A 20,553-nucleotide genomic window follows, 5' to 3' on the forward strand; every position below is an offset into this window, starting at 1 on the left:
TGCTTCTGTGGCGTTTGCATCGTCAGGCTCTTTTTAGACTCTTGATTGCACAATGAATAACAGACTGCATTGTACAGTTTGAGTGTCAAAACCTATCTTGGTCTTATTCAAAAACTGCAAATCCCACTGCTGAGTTTCGAGTGTTGAAAGTTTTTTTGTGTTTGTGTGTGTGTGTCTTTGTTGGTGAATGCATGCAGAGAGGGTGGATGAGTTGAGCAAGAAGGGCCCTTGTTTGCTTTCCCTGCTGGAGTTCTTTTGTGGCATTATTGGCAGATTTGTCTGTGCTGCTGTTGTTTTAGGGGCTGCCCCGTGTCAACGGGGCTGTCAGTGCCGTGTTGAAAAGGGAGTAGGAACTTTGTTTTCATTCTTTTTTTTTTTCCACGTCACTGTTATTTGCTGTCTGTTCATCATCGCAGGCATTGAAGTTAATGGCGCAGAAGCTGTTCATCTCTGCTTGAAGCCGTGACTTTGGGCTTCAGCTATTTTGCTTCACATGAAGCAACATTTGATAGACCGGCATACTGAGAAAGAAAATTTAAAAAAAATACAAATTAAAGGACACTTATTCTTGCCTCATCTGGATGCCGTTGTTAACTTATTCACTGCCATTCACAAATATATTCGGGAATTGAAAATATGACGTCGAGCGCCCTTCCCAATTTTTTTTCTGGTTTTGTATTTTCATGCTTGGGTGCCGATAAAGCATGGCCTCTGGCAATGTTTTTTTTTCTTTTACACAAGGTTAGCACTTTGTTCCAGTTTCAGCTGTTGTTAAAGCGCTATATAAACCAATATGTATGTATTGCAGCGCATTTTGGACAGGTGCCCTCATTTCAAGCCCATATAACTCCAGACCCATATAATTTAGGAATTAACTCTTTTTTGTATGATGAAAGAAGAGAGTCCAAGCTTTCTAACGCTGTATTGAATGTTTATGTCGTCCTAAAATCGATATTCTGTGGGTCTTGTAATTCGAGTGACTGTGACAAAAACCCTGGCACTGGAATGGACACATTTTTGCACGTCTGGCAGTAAATAAATTAAAATAGGCCCACCTGAGATCCGTGTGATATCCGAGGCTCAATCAATCTTCCTTTTCCATCTGACACAAAACATTTTGAGCACTGCGATGCCAACTTTGTGCGAACAGCTTGGGCAAACATTTCAAATGATTGAATCCAAACCAGTCAGTCAGTTTATTAGTTTGTCCTGAAAGTGCAGACCCCACAAGCACCCTCTGTCCCACAGGACTCTTTTCGACCCTATCTAGCTCCCGAGTGCTGCCATTGGTTTGAGGCGTCATTCAGGCTCGCTCAAGACAAATGTTTGTTGTTGCTTTGTTCGCATTCTTTTGCTGTTTATTTAGGTAAACTTGTCTTCTGTTGGACTTCAACACATCATTTGTTTTATATTATCCCATTGACATATACAATTGCCAATTTCTTTAAAGCACCTCCTTTTTTCAAAATATATACTGTAATGGATGAAAAACAGTCTAGTCATGAGTAATTATGTTTAAAATTTTCTTTAACTAATTCACAGCCAGACATGTGCAAAAATGTGTCCACTCCAGTACCAGGGTTTTTGTCATTGTCACTCGAGTTCCAGGACCCACAGATACATTGAGTTTTCGTACTACATAAACATTCAATGCAGCGTGAGATACCCTAGGCCACAGGTGTCAAAGTCAAGGCCCGCGGGCCAAATCTGGCCCACCACATCATTTTTTTTTCGGCCCGCGAAAGCAAATAAAACTTGTTAAATTCCATGATGATTGCTAAAATCTGAGCTAAAATTTCATATTTTTGGATGTCAACCACAATAAAAGTCATTATTCTTGAATACAGATTTGAAAACGAGTTATTCATTAATTTGCTGTGTGCTCTATATGTAATATTTGAAGGGATTTAAACATTCTAATGGGTTCCCCAAATTCATAATGGCCCTCGAGAGGAAACCATAACTACAATGTGGCCCGCGGCAAAAAATGACTTTGACACCCCTGCCCTCGGCTCTCTTCTTTCATCAGGAAACAAAAGTCAATTCCTAAATAATGTGGGTCTGGAGTTACTTGAGCTTGAAATAAGGGTGGCTGTCCAAAATACAATGCAATATATACATATTGGTTTATATCACGCTTTAACAACAGCTGAAGCTGGAACAAAGCGCTAATATAGAAATGGGGAAATGCTTCCCCCTTGTGGAAGGGATAAACATTGCCAAATGCAATGGCCAGCGCTTTATCGGCGCCCAAACAAGAAAAAACAACGTCGAACAAATTCAGCAATGCCGCTCTATGTCAAATTTTACGAATACTTTTGTGAATGGCAGTGAATGAATTAAAAACAAACATAAAAGAAGATGTGTACAGTGTATACGCCACAGTCTTCGTGTAAACCAAAAAAAATCAGTGTAGCCTTTTTGAATGGCTGTGCAGCAGTAAACAAACATTTCAAAAGGCCTCCTGACAATTGTTCGACTGACTAAAAAAATAGAGTAAAAATGGACCTAATGCCCCATTTTGAGCCCCACCACTCAGTTTGTAAATGCCTGATTTAATCAAATTATTTATTTATCAACTCCTGGTTTATTTTTTCCAAAATGCTCGCTGGACAGCTTAAACGGCATCATTAAACCGCGACGAAGACTGGATGAATGTGAAAATTATGAAAGCAAGTCACAAGAAAAACAGGGAACATTTTCTGCCTGTTTCTCTGTAATTTTGTCCTCTAATTTGGGTCCCCTCGCCTTGTTATATGGTCATGTAGCCGACCCGCACAGAAAAGCTTCATTCATCTGTTTATGCCATTGGGGGTAGAGGGGAGATGGGGGGGGGTGTGTGTCATTTTTTTATTTCCTGTCGTTCGGGGCTTCCTACAGGCGCCGTATTTTGTCACGCATCAAAGTCAATTTGCAGGTAATGGCCGACCGATTAGCTCATTTGAGTCAATCGCACCGCTTTGATACGTTTGACACTGATGGTGTGTGTGTGTGCGCGCCCTCCAGTGTGTCACGTTACAGGAAGGCCACAACTGAGGGGGCTCCAGCAGTTTGAACAAGTGGCACATCCCAATGTGTGGAGTGCAGTCTTGTGCACTTTGACACGCAATGACAGAACATTTCAATGCAAGCTACCTAGAGTAAACAGGGTCTCGGACAGACGAATGCATCAACCCCCCCTAAAGCTCCCTCCTACAATGAACCCCCACCCCCAAAACTGCAAAATCTCCTTAATTTAGTGTGGATTTTAAATGAAAATTCCCTAGAAGTAATAGTCATTCATAAGTGTCTTTCCCCAGATATAATAGTCATTCATAAGTGTATTTCCAATGTCAAACAAAGCAATAAGTAGTGTTGCTACACTCTGGGTCTTACATTATGACATTTTCATTGAAGACTTAAAGGACAACTGACGTCACTTTTTTGTTTCCTAACTGACATCAGAAAAACGTTTTATAGCTTCTAAAATACCCAAAACACGCAGTATGATATTTTTAGTCAAATGCAAAACACCAATAAAAAAATGACTTAAAGTGTCTAAAAAGTACTTCAATTTGAAACCGGAAGTGGCCAATTTCAGAAGGTCCCGCCCCCTTGTTCGTGGTGTCACGGCAAGACGTCTTGCCTTGCTCGAGAATCAAAACAATGGCTTCAGATTCGGAGAATATGCGTTCTTGGTACTCATCCAATTTTGAATATGATTCAAATAGTTCTGAAGCAGAAAGTATACATGTTTGCAATCGATTAAATAATTTATTCCGTGTTATTTTGAGGCATCAGGGGTGGGAAATGTCAAAGCCCGTTTCCACAGGCTGATTAATTCCTTACATGGAGCTTTGTCGCCCTCTTCTGCCTCTTTTTGGTCCTACACGACGTTTTCAGACCAAAGTACAGTAAAATGCATTGACGTGATTGAAGGACTGCTACAATGTGTCCTTTTTTCGGTCAGGGGCGTTCCTTCAGTGACGTAGGGTGAGGACTCGTCACCAACTCAAAAGACTTCCGGAATATTCAGCGCGAGTCTTAAAACGTAAAATATAGCTATATGCGGTGGAATCTTTGTAAAATACGCTCAGTAGAAGTCATTTGAAGCCATTTTACAAATTATGGACAAAACTTGTCCGGAGACGTCGGTCGTACTTTAAAGGGGGCATTTTATGATACACAGTGATACTTCAGCTTGCGAACTTAATTGGTTCCCAGAAAGTGTGTGTAAGGCGAAAAGTTCATCTTCTAAACATTTATTTCCCATAGGAAAACATTAAAATGAGAATAATCTGTTCAGAGGTCCCCATAAAGCATAATTTTATACGAAATAATCCTTAAAATGACACAGAATATACCTTATTTTACGTATAATAAATGTGCTATTGTGTTGTAATTAAAGAAAAAAACTGCACTGTACAATACAGTCGTTTTATTGACCTTTGTGATGGTCGTTAATGTAGTTGCCTCTTGATATCCGAGTGAAGTTGCCGTGCTTTCTCGGTGATAATACCCTCACTCACACTGTCCCATGCTAGCTGCTTTTCGTTAATCCAAATCAACAGAAGTTTTTCAACCTCTTCTTTTGCCTGAGAAGGTTGCTTAGACAACACAGAAACACCCTTAGCCACACATAGCAATGGTTGACTTAGCATACTGGTACTGGCACGATAAGTCACACAAACGTTTGATGTGAAACGATGATATCCTTCTTTTGCTCGACTGGAATTTTTTGTGTCCTCTTCGGCTCAACACTAGCCTGTGGCGGGGCCTTTTTTGGTCCCAAAAAAGCAAAATTATCCACTCCGTAACAAACCACGTCTGCACTGAGTGCAATCAAAGAAACTGGGTGTGGAAAAGTAGTCCGCCAGCCATTGTGGCGCTCCGTGTGTTTCCTGAAAACGAGTTTGTATGCTAATATTATATTCTCACAAATTTAATGTTTGTATGGCGAAATGTTCGTTAGCTAAAGCATTCGTAAGCCGAGGTATGACTGTATTTTAAAATACACCTCATATAGACAAAGATCAAGTGTCAATAATCTCATGAAGGGACCACTGTATTCATCTGTAAAAAGAGAACGCATTTCGTTGACGGAAGTCTCCTGGATGTGCTTTCATGGAGCGTGTCATTAAAAAGGCTCTCGGATTCAGGTGAAAGAGACACCTCAATCCCTCCAAGGGATTTACTCCACCTGGGAGGCCCAAAGGAGACTACTAGGAGTCCAGACAAAAGCATGCTATCATTTAGTCACGCTGGATTTGGGGACACTTACTTGGCTCCAATCCCTCTGAGCGTTTCCACAACACGACTGTTTGTTTTGTCATATATGCTTCTTGTTAAGAGCCACTGAAGAGGATGATGAAGGCTGCCTGTTATCAGGTGTTGCTTCCTTCTAAGAGCTTTTCTATTTATCTGATGGGCTGCTAAGATCTGTATTGTCTTACACTCACCTGTGTGTGTGTGTGTCAGTCGGAGATGATGTTCTCTTCAGGGATCTTCTGGACAGGCCTGGTTTTCATCCCCATCACCTCGTTGGTCTTTGACGTGGCCTACAAAGTGTGAGTCGCCTCTCTGTCGCTCTCTCATCTCTACACTTAAAGAAATTCCTCCTGAATCTCCTGCTATCACCACTTTCATGTTTGGCCTTTCATGAAAATTCTGCTACAACACCCCCTCTCACCCTCCCGGTTAGCATCAGGGCCAAATTACATTCTCATCATTGTGATCTTCACGTGTGTCAATGTTGTCTGGTTCAAGGGTCAAGAAAGTGTTTTTCAAGACGCTGGTGGATGAGGTGCAGGAGCTGGAAGCATTATCCAAAGATCCAGGAGCTGTTGTGCACGGGAAAAGGTACACAACTCACCTTTACATCTTTTTGCTGAGCAAAAACAAGCAAACAAAGAAACCAAAACAAAAACAAACTCCACATTTGCACATATTTTTAATTTTAACCTATTGTTTTTCCTCCTCTAAAAGACATTGTGGCCTGTATAGTCAAACGCAGCGTCTTCAACTTTAAACAAGTAAACATGAATTTTTTGGTTATCATAAAAAATAGTGGCAAGTGACATTAGCTCCTTAAATAACTTTGGATCCGAATTGAACCCTCTTGCTAACCAAATCAGCAGCAACCACTGATTCAAGCAGTGCCATGCACAGAAATATCTTCCTCTTTTTAAAGATATGACAATTAAACCTTGACCGATGATAATCTACACTATTTCAGTGCATGCGTGTGTGTGCGTAGACATCATACAATTGTTAGGAGACATTTTTTTGATATGTCATACTTCTAAGCTAAATCTGATATTTTATGTTGCCCTGTTGTATGCGCCATTAATGTGGCAGGTGACATGCTGTGAATCTAAAAACTGGTTTCACACTAATGGACTGCAATATTTGCTGTCAAGGATGAATAATGGTAGCACTGAAACTGAATTATTTAATCATAATAACCGATACTGGGTTTTGTTTGTTTTTGCATCTGGAGCTCCTTTTGCTGGCAATGCTGCTTAATCAATTTACATAATAAACCTTGGGGATCAAGACACTTATCACACAGTAGCATTTTTTGGCAATAAAAATAAAACATCATTTGCAAGTTTTCATAAATGGGGGGGGGGGGGCAGTTGCAAGTTGTTTTGCTTTCACTTTTTTGTTGACTTCATCCCAAACTAGCCTTGATGGGGTTGCAGTCGGAAGACTGTGCCTATTTTGCAATTTTGTTTAATTCGGAAACATATTTTGTTTTTCAATTTATTTATTTTTTTTTCTGGCAGTTATTCATGGAACTTGACCTTGCCAAAAAAAATCTAGAATTGTCATATTTCGTAAATTAACTATCAATACCGTTGCTGTAATATTACTTGGATATCATAAAGTTGTTGACAATAGAAATTAATTTCAGTATTTTATCAATGGCCTCACTAGGAACTATTATATATGCATACATATACATCAAAATACATCAAAATCAAAACAAAAGCCGAAAAAAGATTTATACTGGCCAAAAATGCAATTACAATATTTTCCGGAGTATAAGGTGCGCTGGACGATAAGGCGCACCCTTTTCCAAGTTTTTCCCAATATATTTTATAATTATATATATTTTTTTCAAAATAAAAGGCACACAACATTACTGTATAAGGCACTACAGTAGATGCTAGGGTTACACATGACTTCTACAGGGGGAAATTGAGTCTGTGGCTGATGAGAATAGTTGTGGCTCAATATGACTTCACATATAAGGCGGAGGATCATCCTTTGAAGAAAATAAAGGCTTTTGGGTGTGCCTTATACACCAAAAAATATGGTATTTGTTTTGTAATGTTTTGAGGTCAAAGCATAATAACAATGAACTATTCAAGATATCAACCACAACAGTTATTTTAAATATAATAAATAATGTATAATAAATATGTATGTATGTAAAATAAATATGAATAATGTAAAACATGGATACGAAATAAAGCATATCACCGGTCGTGCAAAAATATTGAAAAATGACAATTATGTCATGTGACTGAAGATCAAGTTTGATATTGTAAGTGAGGACACATTTTCTATCTACGTTTTACTGCAATCAATATCAGACTTAATCATAAGCAGATGAAAAGACAAGTATTTTTTCAAGAAAAAAACGCTGACACGAGGCTTAAGAATAATTTGATTTGTGCAACCTGTCCCTGTTCCATGGGCAATCAGTAGACTCTCATCAGATTGCACTTCCATCCATCGAGCTTGATTGCTGTTTAATCCGCCTCGATTGATCAACAATCACCTGGCTGAAAATGCTGATTGTCATCGTGTGAGCGGCAGACTGCTGTCCTACAACGGCTGTGTATTGGAGAAAAGGAGGGCGGGGGAGGAAACGCAGCTGTCTGGGCTACGAGGCCTAACAGCGCTATTAGCATTAAGCAGATCCGTGTGAGATCTCCTGCTGGCTGAAAGTGATCCCTCGGCCTGGCTGCTGTCCAGACCCGCACACACATATACGTGCAGAGAAATGTGCAAAAAAAAAAGTCAAAGTGTGAGCGGATGAACATTTGTTAGCTTTACATGAATTCCTTCACCGCTTTCCAGCTGCTTCACATATTTTGCACACTTTGTGTCTCTGCCACTTTGTCTCTCGACGTGGAGCCGGAGCCAGCAGGTAGAGGTGCTTGATGAATGTCTGCTTCAATCAGCCTGTGGCTCTCAGCATGCGCATAACACAGTGGCTGACTGTATGCGCTTGTGTGTGGCCGTGTGTGTGTGTGTGTGTGTGTGTGTGTGTGTGTGTGTGTGTGTGTGTGTGTGTGTGTGTGTGTGTGTGTGTGTGTGTGTGTGTGTGTGTGTGTGTGTGTGTGTGTGTGTGTGTGTGTGTGTGTGTGTGTGTGTGTCTCTCTCTCTCTGGTGTGTTTATGTGCAGCTTGACGGAAAGGGCCCAGCTGCTGAAAAACGTCTTCAAGAAGAGCACTGTGAGTCTGTACCGCTCGGAGTCCATGCAGCAGAACCTACTACGTGAGTTACAATATTGTGGTCTTTCTGTAGTATGTTTTTTTTTTCATGGAAAAGTCTAAGCAAAGGGTTACACACTTGAGCTTTTATTTATTTTTTCCACTTTTAACTTATTCACTGCCATTCACAAATGTATTCGGGATTTGAAAGTATGACGTAGTGCGTCATTCACGAATGTAATCGGCCATTGAAAATATGACATTGCGCGTCATTCCCGAATTAGGTTTTTTTTGTGATTGGGTGCCGATAAAGCGCTGGCCAGACATCTGGCAATTTATTTTCCCTTCCACATTTCCCTTTTTTCATGTTAGAGCTTTGTTCCAGCTTTATCTGTTGCTATAGAAGCTAATATGGATGCATTGTATTTTGTACAGCCACCGTCATTTCAAGCTCATATAACTCGAGACCCATATCATTTAGGAATTAACTCTTTCTTTTTAACGTTTCTTACGCTCACCTTGAATGTTTATGTAGTCCTAAAACTCAATAAAAGATGACCCACACAGTACTAGACATACATCAGCACACACTGTGCTGTACACTTGCCTACAATGTTGCAAACCAAATGACAGTTGCAGTACCAAAAGGCATCCAGACTGCCAGAAAATAGTGATCTTAATTGATTTTTGTGGGGAACAAGACATTCTATGTATAGTATTCTCAAATACAAATTCTGTCAAACTAACTTTTTTCCACATTAAGGAATTCTATGTATTATTTTTTTAAACACTAAATTGGATTGGATTTACCTTTATTAGTCTCGTAGTGGAAACATTTACATTTCACAGCAGCAGTTATGTAAGGAAGATGAAAGGAAAAAAAGATGTAGAGAAAGAAAATACAGGAGCTGCTGGAAAGGAAGCCACTCTCGCGGCGCCATATTGAAATCAAAAGAACAAAAAAAGTAAATAACAAATAAGAACATTTTAATAACATATTTAGCTATGTACACACTTTATACAGACATACTGTCTACGCCTTTATATATAATACTACTACTACTACTACTACTACTACTAATAATAATAATAATAATAATAATAATCCATTTCATTTCTAAGCGCCTTTCAAATCTCTCAAGGTCACTTTACAGTCACAGGATCAGGTTTTCTGTGGGTGAGCATCAGCAGCCACACGCACCAGCGTACACTCAACCCGGAATAACTCAAATAGATAGAAAGCTAGCTAGCTAGCTAATAGATAGCCAACAGACACCTAGCTAGATAGCCAGTCAGATAGTGAATAGCTAGCTAGATAGCAAATAGCTAGCCAGATAGCTAAGAGATAGCAAATAGCTAGCAAATAATAATAATGATAATAATCCATTTCATTTGTAAGCGCCTTTCATAACTCTCAAGGTCACTTTACAGTCACAGGATCAGTATTTCTGTGGGTGAGCAGCGACAGCCACACGCGCCAGCGTTCACTCAACCCGGAATAGCTCAAATAATGATAGCAAAGACTGACGCCGGAAATTCTGATATCCGGAACGCGGAATTACACTGCATGCAAAATTCTGTACTTTCATGCTCGAAATATGAAAAAAAGGTTGTCATTTCCACCATTTTCGTGACGTAGTTGCGCAGAGTAAAAGGGAAATCCCGTTTATCCACATAAGCTTGCTTTCAAAATTGTGCGTTGTTTAGTGTAGTGTAGCAGTATATATATATATATATTGAAAAATACACCCCCCCCCCAAAAAAAAAAATCGAAAGAAACAAGGTTGTCTTTGATTTTATTTTCTGTCTCTTCTGTTTGATCATTTTGTTTCTGTTTGTCTCATAGGTGGGGATGAGGCACTTGTGTGATTGTTTTGATTAGTCAAACGTCGCTTTTTAAAACCCCCCATCCCCTGCTTTAATAGCTTGTTCCTCCTAGCATCTTTTTTCTCTCCTTATTTTTCCTACACCTCCGTTTGACTGCTGTGACCTCAATTAGCAATAGCGCGGCAATTTGTGAAATGATGAAATGTTGCGTTGTTATCCTCCCCCCTCCCTGCCCCACAATGCACTCGCTTGCAGCGCACTCGTTTGAGTTGGCCCGCAGGTACTGAGCGGCTCTTTGGATGTGGGAAGGTGAGACTGTTAGGAACCGTTAGCTTAGATCACTGATAGTTACTGTGTTATGCCTTTAAAATATTGACAAGGAGTGTACATACTCTTTGTTTTTCACTGTAAATCAATCAGCAAGAGAGTCACTCAGTTCAGATTTACCTGTGAATGCTAAATGTAATCTTTTATTGTTTTGTTTTGTTAGCATGAGCACGATTCTGCTCAAAAGCCATCTAGCTAGGTAGGTAGCTAGCCATCCAGCTAGGTAGGTAGCTAGCTAGCCATCCAGCTAAGTACGTAGCTAGCCAGCCAGCTAGGTACGTAGATAGCCTGCAGGCTAGCTAGATACTTAGCCAGCCAGCTAAATAGCTAGATACTTAGCCAGCCAGCCAGCTAGGTAGGTAGCTAGCCAGTCAGCGAGGTATTTAGCTAGCAGGCCAGCTAGGTATGTAGCTAGCCAGCTATCTATGTAGGTAGCTAGCCAGCTAGCTGGGTAGGTAGATAGATAGCCAGCCACCTAGCAATACTGCTCTCAGGTTCGGGAGATCAGGGATCTATCCAGGCAGAGATCTGGCACCGCCACCTCTGGATATATACAGTATAGGGCCAGAGCTACCAGCACAATTTTAATTCGCTGACGAAGCTTTTCAAATGAAGTACAGATGACAGCTGAAGAAACCTTTTCATCGATTGACCACTCCGGTACGACTGAGAGCTTACACAGACATTTTCCGTGGATGTAATTAAATTAATAAACTGTTCTGTTGGAATACTGTTTTTATTTTGTCTGAGGTGAGATTAATTTAAGACTAAAGATTGTTCTTGGGTTGAAATGTGAATGTCCTGCGATTTCATGGTAACCATACAAGAATGTTTTCAGTTGTTAGCAATTCTCAAAGAGTGCTTGAAATGAATAGAAAAATGGACCAAGTCGTCATATTTGATTGTTTTGTCATTCAAAGTCATTATTTCAACTTCCTCTAATTCATTTTATTCCGTTTGGCAGATGGCTACGCCTTTTCCCAAGACGAGAACGGAGTGGTGTCGCAGTCGGAGGTGATCCGAGCGTACGACACCACCAAGCAGCGCAGCAGAGAGTGGTGAGCGACGGAAGAAGACCTCTTCGCACTTTCTTCTTTTGGGGATTTTTTGTTTGATTTCACATACCCGCCCGCGCACAAGAATGGAATCCTATATTCATTTGTGAAAGGGAACAAAGGAATTTTATTCTGTTCTTCAGCACTGTGCTTTTCTTTGCAAAACTGAGCGGGGCATCTTGTCACTCTTTCGTGAATGACAAAATTAAAATGGTTATTAGCGTGAAGCCAAAATGATAAAAATCATTGCATCCAATTAAAAAAATGTTGATTATGAAGTTTAACAATCAACAAAGCCAAGATTTGAAGTGGTGTCGGATTTCCAAAGAGCAGTCACAAATACAATCTTCCAAGCATTCATGAATTTTGAAAACAAGCAATGAGCACCACTCCTTTTAATTTCTATTTTTTTTAAGTAGCAAAGTTACCATGTCCTGCGTAAAAGCCTTACATCTTACATCATGCCTTCACAAAAACAAATCCGTTTTAGTTCCTCACGTCATGTAGACAGCGTGCCTGCTTTTAGTTTGAGGCCTAGTCGGGATTCCACCTTATTGACTCCAAGCCCCTGATGGACGACCGCATTCCACATGTCACAATCACAATGGTGCCTACGTTTCCATCACGGAGGAAGGAGCTTGCGTCGCAGATCGCTGTCGAGGCACACATAATGAGGAAAAATAAAATATATATAAAAAATGTACAAATGATAATAAAAATATGGATAGATACATCGGTAGATGGATAGGTAGCTGTCTAGCTAGATAGATAGCTAGACAGCTAGCTAGCTAGGTAGATACCTAACTAGCTAAACAGATTGCGAGCCAGCCAGCTAGCTAGGTACGTAGATACATAGCTATCTAGGTAGATTGCTAGAAAGCTAGCTAGCTAGGTAAAGTGCTAGAAAGCTATCTAGGTGCATTGCAAGATAGATAGCTAGATAATTTGCTAGAAAGCTAACTCACTAGATAATTTGCCAGAAAGCTAGCTAGCTAGGTAGATTGCGAGAAAGCTAGCTAACTAGGTACGTAGATACATAGCTAGCTAGGTAGATTGCTAGAACGCTAGCTAGATAGATATATTGTTAGCCAACTAGCTAACCAGCTAGCTAGGTAGGTAGATGCCTCGCTAGCTTGGTAGATAGCTAGCTAAGTAGATTGCTAGAAAGTTAGCTAGCTAGGTAGATTGCTAGAAAGCTGGCTAGCTAGGTAGATTTCTGTAAAGCTAGCTAGCTAGGTAGATTGCTAGAAGGCTAGCTAGCTAGGTAGATTGCTAGAAAGCTAGATAGTCAGGTAGATTGCTAGAAAGCTAGCTAGTCCGGTAGATAGCTAGCCAGATAGCGAGCCAGATACATAGACAGATAGATGGATTGCTAGAAAGGTATCTTGGTAGATTGCTAGAAAGCTAGCTAGCTAGATTGCTAGTCAGTTAGCTAACCAGGTAGATTGCTAGCCAGCTAGCTAGCCAGATATATTGCTAGCCAGATAGATAGATAGATAGATAGATAGATAGATAGATAGATAGATAGATAGATAGATATTCTTGACAGCTGTGATAGCGTTTCCCTGACAACAGAGATTTGAAGCCTTCCGACATAAGTGCCATTAGCTTCAAACAGAGAGAAATATGAACCCAGGAAACTCCACACCAGGATCAAAACAACGCTGTCTCTCTAGTTCTTTTTTGTGGATTTGTATTTTTATATTTGGAGCTGTACACATTTTGCATCGACTGGCTTTGTAAAACTGATCGTCTGCTATCTTTAGTCCACCGATGGGGACGGAGCGAATGAGGACACTAAGCGTCTCGTTTCTGTCTTGTGACTGCTTGATTTATTTATAAATACTTCATGTCTGTGCGATGGCTTTCTTCTCCCTATGGGAGATTTGACTTTTGACTGTGGTTGTTGGGTGTAAGTGTGTTGGGTTGATACCTGCATGCGCATGTGGTATAACACGTGTGTGAGCGTATGTGTGACCTCCTATGTTCATTTTTTTGACTGCATTTGCATGTCTGTCTCCTTCGCAGAAATATGAAAAGGATGGTTATGAGAAACATGTATTACAATCAAGCTGTACGTGTTGGGTGAATGAAGTCAGAATGTTGCAAAAATACAGCAACGTCAACACTTCAGCGGCTTAGTGTGCTCGCTAGTCTGTCACGAATGTATAAAGTCGTACAAAGTCATTCCAGTGCATATAAACATGACCAAAAAAAAAAAAACACCACCAGGCCATAAATATGAAAAACGAAATGAAAAATGTCATGTTCGGTTAGAAAGATGACATAAAATAAGTCATAATGTGACCCAAAAAGTTTTTTTCACCAAAAAAGAAGAAGACAAAAAATTATACTTTACAAGAAACTGTCTATTTTTACAGAAACCTTCATGGTTGAAGACTCATTTGTAACTAGACTGAATAAGGTTGCTACGCTACTGGAAAAACCGCTGAATTGAAGGACAACCGACGTCTCCGGACAAGTTGTGTCCATAATTTGTAAAATGGCTTCAAATGACTTCTACTGAGCGTATTTTACAAAGATTCCACCGCATATAGCTATATTTTACGTTATAAGACTCATGCTAAATATTTCGGAAGGCTTGTTTTTGAGTTGGTGACGAGTCCGTACGTGACGTCACTGATGGAACGCCCCTGACCGAAAAAAAAAAGGACACATTGACACATCCATCACGTCAATGCTTTTTTGGTCTGAAAACCTTGTGTTGCGCCAGAAGAGGGCGTCCAAGCTCCATATAAGGAATTTATCAGCCTGTGGAAAGCAATACACTGTCATGTCTACAAGAGGTCGCCATTTTCTTCTGCCTCTTTTTGGGTGAGACATTTACCCCCAATGTTGCCTCAAAATGGCACGGAATAAATTCTTTAATCGATTGCAAACATTTATGCTTTCCTCTTCAGAACGATTTGAATCATATTCATAACTGGATGTGTAACAAGAAAGCATATTCTCCGAATCTGAAGCCATTTTTTTGATTCTCCAGCAATGCAAGACGTTTTGGCGTGACATCACGAACTGGGGGCGGGACTTTCTGAAAATGCCCAATTCGCAGCTCAATTTTTTGTAGATTTTGGACACTTTAAGTCAAAAGTGACCTCGGTTGTCCTTTAAAGGACAACCGACACCATTTTTTTGTTTCCTAACTGACATCAGAAAAACATTTTATAGCATCTAAAATACCCAAAACACACAGGCTGATATTTTTAGTCAAATGCAAAACACCAATAAAAATGATGTCCCAAAACTACTTCAAAATGACCTCGGAAATGGCGAGTTTCAGAAGGTCCCGCCCCCTTGTTGGTGATGTCACACCAGGACGTCTTGCCTTGCTCTAGAATCAAAACAATGGCTTCAGATTCGGACAAGATGTTTTCTTGTTACTCATCCAGTTATGAATATGAATCAAATAGTTCTAAAGAGGAAAGCATAAATGTTTGCAATTGATTAAAGAAGTCCTTCCGTATCAATTTGAGCTGTCTGGACTCCAATGTAGCGTCCCAGAAAATGCACAAGATGGCACACAAGCTCTGTTGGAAATTGGCTGATTTGTCTGCTGGGAATTTGTGTCAACTAGTATCACATAGTAGTCTTGGTGCAACACACAACGACTCACCATTGGATTATTTATGTGATTTCCTCCTAATTTTGTTTTCAGTTTCAGAATTTCAAAACATTTTTGAAATTTTGTTTTTCTACTTTCATTCCTTTCATCACTTTGCTGCTGTGAAATGTAAATTTCTCCACTGTGAGACTAATAAAGGCAAATCCAATCCAATCCAAAGTACACAAAATGCATTATGTGTCGCTTTCTCAGTCAAGGGCGTTCCTTTAGTGACGTCAGGTCAGGAACCATCACCAACTCGAAAACAAGACTTCCTGAATATTCAGCATGAGTCTTAAAACGTAAAATATAGCTATATGCGGTGGAATCTTTGTAAAATACGCTCAGTAGAAGTCATTTGAAGCCATTTTACAAATTATGGACACAACTTGTCCGGAGATGTCGGTTGTCCTTTAATTTTCATGAAATTTATTTTATCGTATTTTTTTTTTCAATGTCCCCCCTCCCCCAACACTTTTTTGTAGTCACATTTGTACGATAACGATTTTAACCCCGGAATGTTTCTGAAGTATGAATGTTTGTTGGTCTATATATCAACGTGCGTATTGATGCTAGCTTATACGTCGTCCACGTGCAGGAGCTCAGCTTTAGCTTTTAGCTCCCATGTCCTCCTGGATGCTGATACATGGCGTGTGTGTGTGGATACGATTGTTTGTTGACTTTTGTGATGTACGCCGACGCTCCACAGGGTGTCACACAGTGTCATCCCCCGCGCACCCCCCCACCCACCCCCGTCACGGTTACTGTCCCGTTTTTGGGTTTAACAATGTTTGTGACTCGCTTCATCTGAAAGCTTGAATTGCTTTGAAGTTCTCAATTGTACTCTGAATGTGAACATTGGTGTCAGCATTTTTTTTTTGTCAATCTAATTTGTGCACTGCATGAGTGGGGAACAGAAACGTGTACCACTTCACTTTACAAAATGGGGGGAGGAAAAACAACTTGATTTAACTTTTCTTTATTTTGATGATTGTTGTGCATGCCGGGACTGCAAATGTATACGTGTTGTCTTTTTCAGTCCGTGAAGGACAAATGAAATAAACTTTACATTCGTGGAGGAACAACCGCCAACTTTTCCGTTGCTTTTTTTGTTTGTTTGTTGTATAATATAAGTGCAGTACGGCGTTGACTAACAGGATATTCAAAAATAAACAGGAAAAGGTGGACACAAACGTTCCAGAAGTTGAAGATGGCCCCAAATATTTGTGTTCCAGCGATAAACATGAATATCTTGTTTCTAAGTCCATTGCTGTTACATGTTTTAAGAAATGATTTGAGATTTTTGGCTTTGTTTCTACATTTTGCACTCTGATGACACTCTTGCCACATATGAAACTGTCTGTGATGATCAAGATGCATTTGGGTGAAGTATTTGTTATTGATATGGAAGTTGTTCGTAAGCCGAGATAGGCTTACGAATGCTTTAGCTAACGAACACTTTTCACCGAACATTAAATTTGCGAGAATATTATCTTGGCAAAAAAACTAGTTTTGGGAAACACGGAGCCCCACAATGGCTGGCGGACTAGTTTTCGGCGGAAGAACACCAAACCACACGGCCGAACAGCGCCACCGTGGCTGCCGGACTACTTTTCCACACCCACTTTCTTTGTGTGCAGACGTGGTTTGTTATCGAGTGGAGTACTTTTGCTGTTGTGGGACCGAAAAAGACCGCACCACAGGCTAGTGTTCAGCCGAAGAGGACACAAAAGAAAATTACGGTCGAGGAGATCATCAAAAAACACGAACGAGGTGTGTGTTTGTGTGACTTAGCGTCCCAGTACTAGTATGCTACGTCGACCATTGCTACATGTGGCTCAGGGTGTTTCTGTGTTGTCTAAGCATCGGTCTCAAGCAATAGAAGAGGTTGAAAAATGTTTATTTGGATTAACGAAAAGCAGCTAGTAGGGAACATTGAGTGACGGTATTATCGCAGAGAAAGCACGGCAACTTCATTCACTCTGATATCATCAAGAGGCAACTACATTAACGACCATCACAAAGGTCAATAAAACGACCTTATTATACTGTACAGTTTATTTCTTTAATTACAATAGAATAGCACATTTATTATACACGAAATGAGGTATATTTTGTGTAGTTCTAAGGCTTATTTAGTAGAAAATTATGTTTTATGGGGACCTGGAAACGGATTATTCTCATTTTTAATGGTTTCCTATGGGACATTAATGCTTGGATGACACACTTTTCGCCTAACACACACTTTCTGGGAACCAATTAAGTTTGCAAGCTGAGGTATCACTGTCTATCGTTTTTAGAATTACATTCTGGATGGGTTCAAATTCTCTCATCGAGATGATGCATGGATGTTTTAAGGAGTAAGGACTGCATATTTTCTTATGAATTGCTTGATGAATTGCTGAGATTGATGTTACACGAGTCAAGACATTTTTTATAATATTTGTAATCCTATGTGCAAATCAATATTTTCCTACATTTTTTGCACTGGATCTGAATCTGCTAGGAGTTTTTTTTCTCTCAATCTGAATTTCATATGAGTATCAATGATTTAATTTATTATGACTATTATTTTTTTATGATTACTTTTATAGGGCAAACTTAAAAACAAACAGAAGAGGTATCAACAATCTAATGTGTTGAATAAGGTGTTGACTTTTTTCTTGTTGTTAAATCACTCCTTTAGCTATCCCATTCAAATTTGCTATTGACGAGTGTCATTTTTGAACGATAGTAATAGTAAGTATCAAAACTCACTATTTGGCATTCGACTCAGCATGATCCCGACTTGAACTTGGTTTCACTCCCTGGTCCTTTCTACTATCTTTGTGACTGTTTTATTTCCTGAAGATGATAGCTGTCCATGTTAAACATGTTCTTCCTGCTTCACCTGTTAAAGCGCTATATCAATCAATCAATCAATCAATCAATCAATCAATATGTATTGTATTGTATTGTATTGTATTGTAACACAATATTTACCTTAATTGAATTTCATGGTTCCAGGATGGTAAATGAGTGGTAAGCATTTCTTTCCAATATTCAAGAGAACCTAGATTGGAATGCCAATTGTCTTTGCCCAGTGTCTTTCTGTAAGTATTATCCCTCATTCCACAACCATGCCGATTGGGTTGATTGCTGTCATAAAAGACACGTTTCAAATCCTTCCGGATTCCTCTCAAGTTCACATCATGGCCATCTTGATGTTGTCTACATATTCAAAATAGTTGACGACTCCCTCGAGCTCGGGAAAGCGGAAAAGCGGAAAAGCTTCACACTCTAACCAGCACGGTGGTCTCCAATGTTCTCCTCGGCCAGTAAGTGTTACATGCTCAGGTTAAACTGAACAGGATCTTTTTCCACATGTGCTCGTCAGCTGACAGATCCCTATTGAAGGCAAAGACTCATAGTCTTTGGGGGGGCTTGAAGAATATATCTTTTCGTGAGGTCGGTCCTGGAACATTTTCTGATACTTCTTGGATGTGCATGAAGAGAGACCAGTCTAGCCAGGGGAAGGTTTGAACTCCTTTGACCCTAATGAGCAGAACCACAACAGAAAATGGAAGAATCTGTCTGAACCAGCTGCCAGACAATCGCAGATCATCCAGAGACCAACAAGCGACCGAAATGAGTGTCCAGGCTCTGCCTTAGAGAAAAGGTGAGTATCTCTGTAATAATTCCCAATGCTTTTCCTCACACTTCGCAAAAACAAGTCAACGCGTTTAAAAATTGTCTTATGAAAGATATATTTTGCAGTAAAAGCAGAACATGATACAGGAGACCAAAATGACAAGAATAAACAAAACCTGACAAGTGGAATGTGACATACACACAATCGGGTTCCAGGACTTGTTTTTGTAGTACTTTACAAATGACCTTATTACGTGATTATCCAGTTTATGCTGTAGAATCGTTAAAAAGTGCTTTTAAAATGTTATTTTTTAGACTTGGAACAGATTAATTATTTTTACATTGATGATAATGGAAAGTTATGTTTCGGTTTTTGAGCGAATCGGTTTTCGAACAGGTTCCTGGAACAGATTAGGGTCGAAAACCGAGGTATCACTATTGTCCTTTCATCACTTTGTTGCTGTGTTACTTACGGGTAGGCGCGAATGGCTGCCGCTGCTCACCCACACAAAAAAAAATCCTGTGACTATAAAGTGTCCTTGAGAGTTTTGAAAGGCGCTTAAAAATCAAATGTATTATTAGTATTATTATTATTATAAATGCTGATGACTGAGCTCATCATAGCGTGAAGGAAGACGGACGTGCTGATTTCTGTCTCAGTTTCAGAATTCCGATCAACCATGAGTCCGTTTTTGTTGTTGTCTAGATCCAGTCGCTACCTGTCGATGCAACCATAGCTGCTTCGACTGGAGGAGCCATGGCACTTTTGACGCCGCAAGTCTTGCCATGCTCGATGAGCGCTGACAATGACGAATCCGAAAGCCGCATTCCTTCTGGGAAGACACACAGGTAGGGAGCCTACGATGCTCTTGTTTCTTGTGCGGATCACAGAACCGTTCAGATCATTAAATACAAAGGTTCTCTTCATATCTTGGTATTCAATGCACTTTTTAAACTCATTCACTGCCATTCACAAATTCATTCGGGGATTGAAAATATGACGTGGAACGCCATTCGCGAGTTTGTTCGGGTTTTTCTTGCGAGCGGTGCGTATAAAGCGCTGGTCAGACCTCTGGCAATGTTTTTCCCTTCCACGAGGGAGCAGCATTTGCCTATTGTCCATGTTAGTGCTTTGTTCCAGCTTCAGCTGTTGTAAAAGCGCTATATAAGCCAATATGTATTGATTGCATTGTATTTTGGACAGCTGCCCCCATTTCAAGCTCAGGTAACTCCAGACCCATACAATTTAGGAATTAACTCTTTTTTTTAATGATGAAAGAAACAAGTCTAAAGTTTCTTACGCTGCATTGAATGTTTATGTAGTCTTTAAACTCAATATTGTGCGGGTCCTGGAATTTGAGGTAAAATGACAAAAACCCTGGCACTGGAGTGGACACATTTTGCACATCTGGCCGTGACTGAGGTGAAAACAATATAATACAATTTATGACAGAATTTTAGGGCGGCAGAGGATTACGATTTATGGATCCCTGCATATAATAAACACTACAGTAAAGTCTCGTTATATCGATATCGGTTATATCGATAGTACTGCTTATTACGATACTATTTCTATGAACTCAAGGAGAAAATTGACATGCCGCAGGATCGGATATATCGATAGTCCGGTTATATCGATATTTTTTCAGACTCCCGAGAATATCGA

At 39.9% G+C, this 20,553-nt stretch overlaps 1 protein-coding gene across 1 annotated transcript in view; it reads left to right on the forward strand.

The window, feature by feature from the left end:
• atp8a1 (ATPase phospholipid transporting 8A1) overlaps positions 1-14,765 on the forward strand; it is a 131,232-nt gene extending 116,467 nt beyond the window's left edge. Inside the window, exons 34-37 of the mRNA XM_089021591.1 lie at positions 5,458-5,546; positions 5,746-5,838; positions 8,399-8,490; positions 11,545-14,765. Of these exons, the coding sequence (XP_088877717.1) occupies positions 5,458-5,546; positions 5,746-5,838; positions 8,399-8,490; positions 11,545-11,642 (372 nt within the window). The 3' untranslated portion in view covers positions 11,643-14,765. The remainder of the gene's footprint in view (positions 1-5,457; positions 5,547-5,745; positions 5,839-8,398; positions 8,491-11,544) is intronic.
• The last annotated feature ends 5,788 nt before the right edge of the window (positions 14,766-20,553 follow it).

This window comes from Hippocampus bargibanti, linkage group LG02, assembly GCF_051943395.1.
Source record: "Hippocampus bargibanti isolate YZ-2025 linkage group LG02, ASM5194339v1, whole genome shotgun sequence".
NCBI classification, from domain to species: domain Eukaryota; kingdom Metazoa; phylum Chordata; class Actinopteri; order Syngnathiformes; family Syngnathidae; genus Hippocampus; species Hippocampus bargibanti.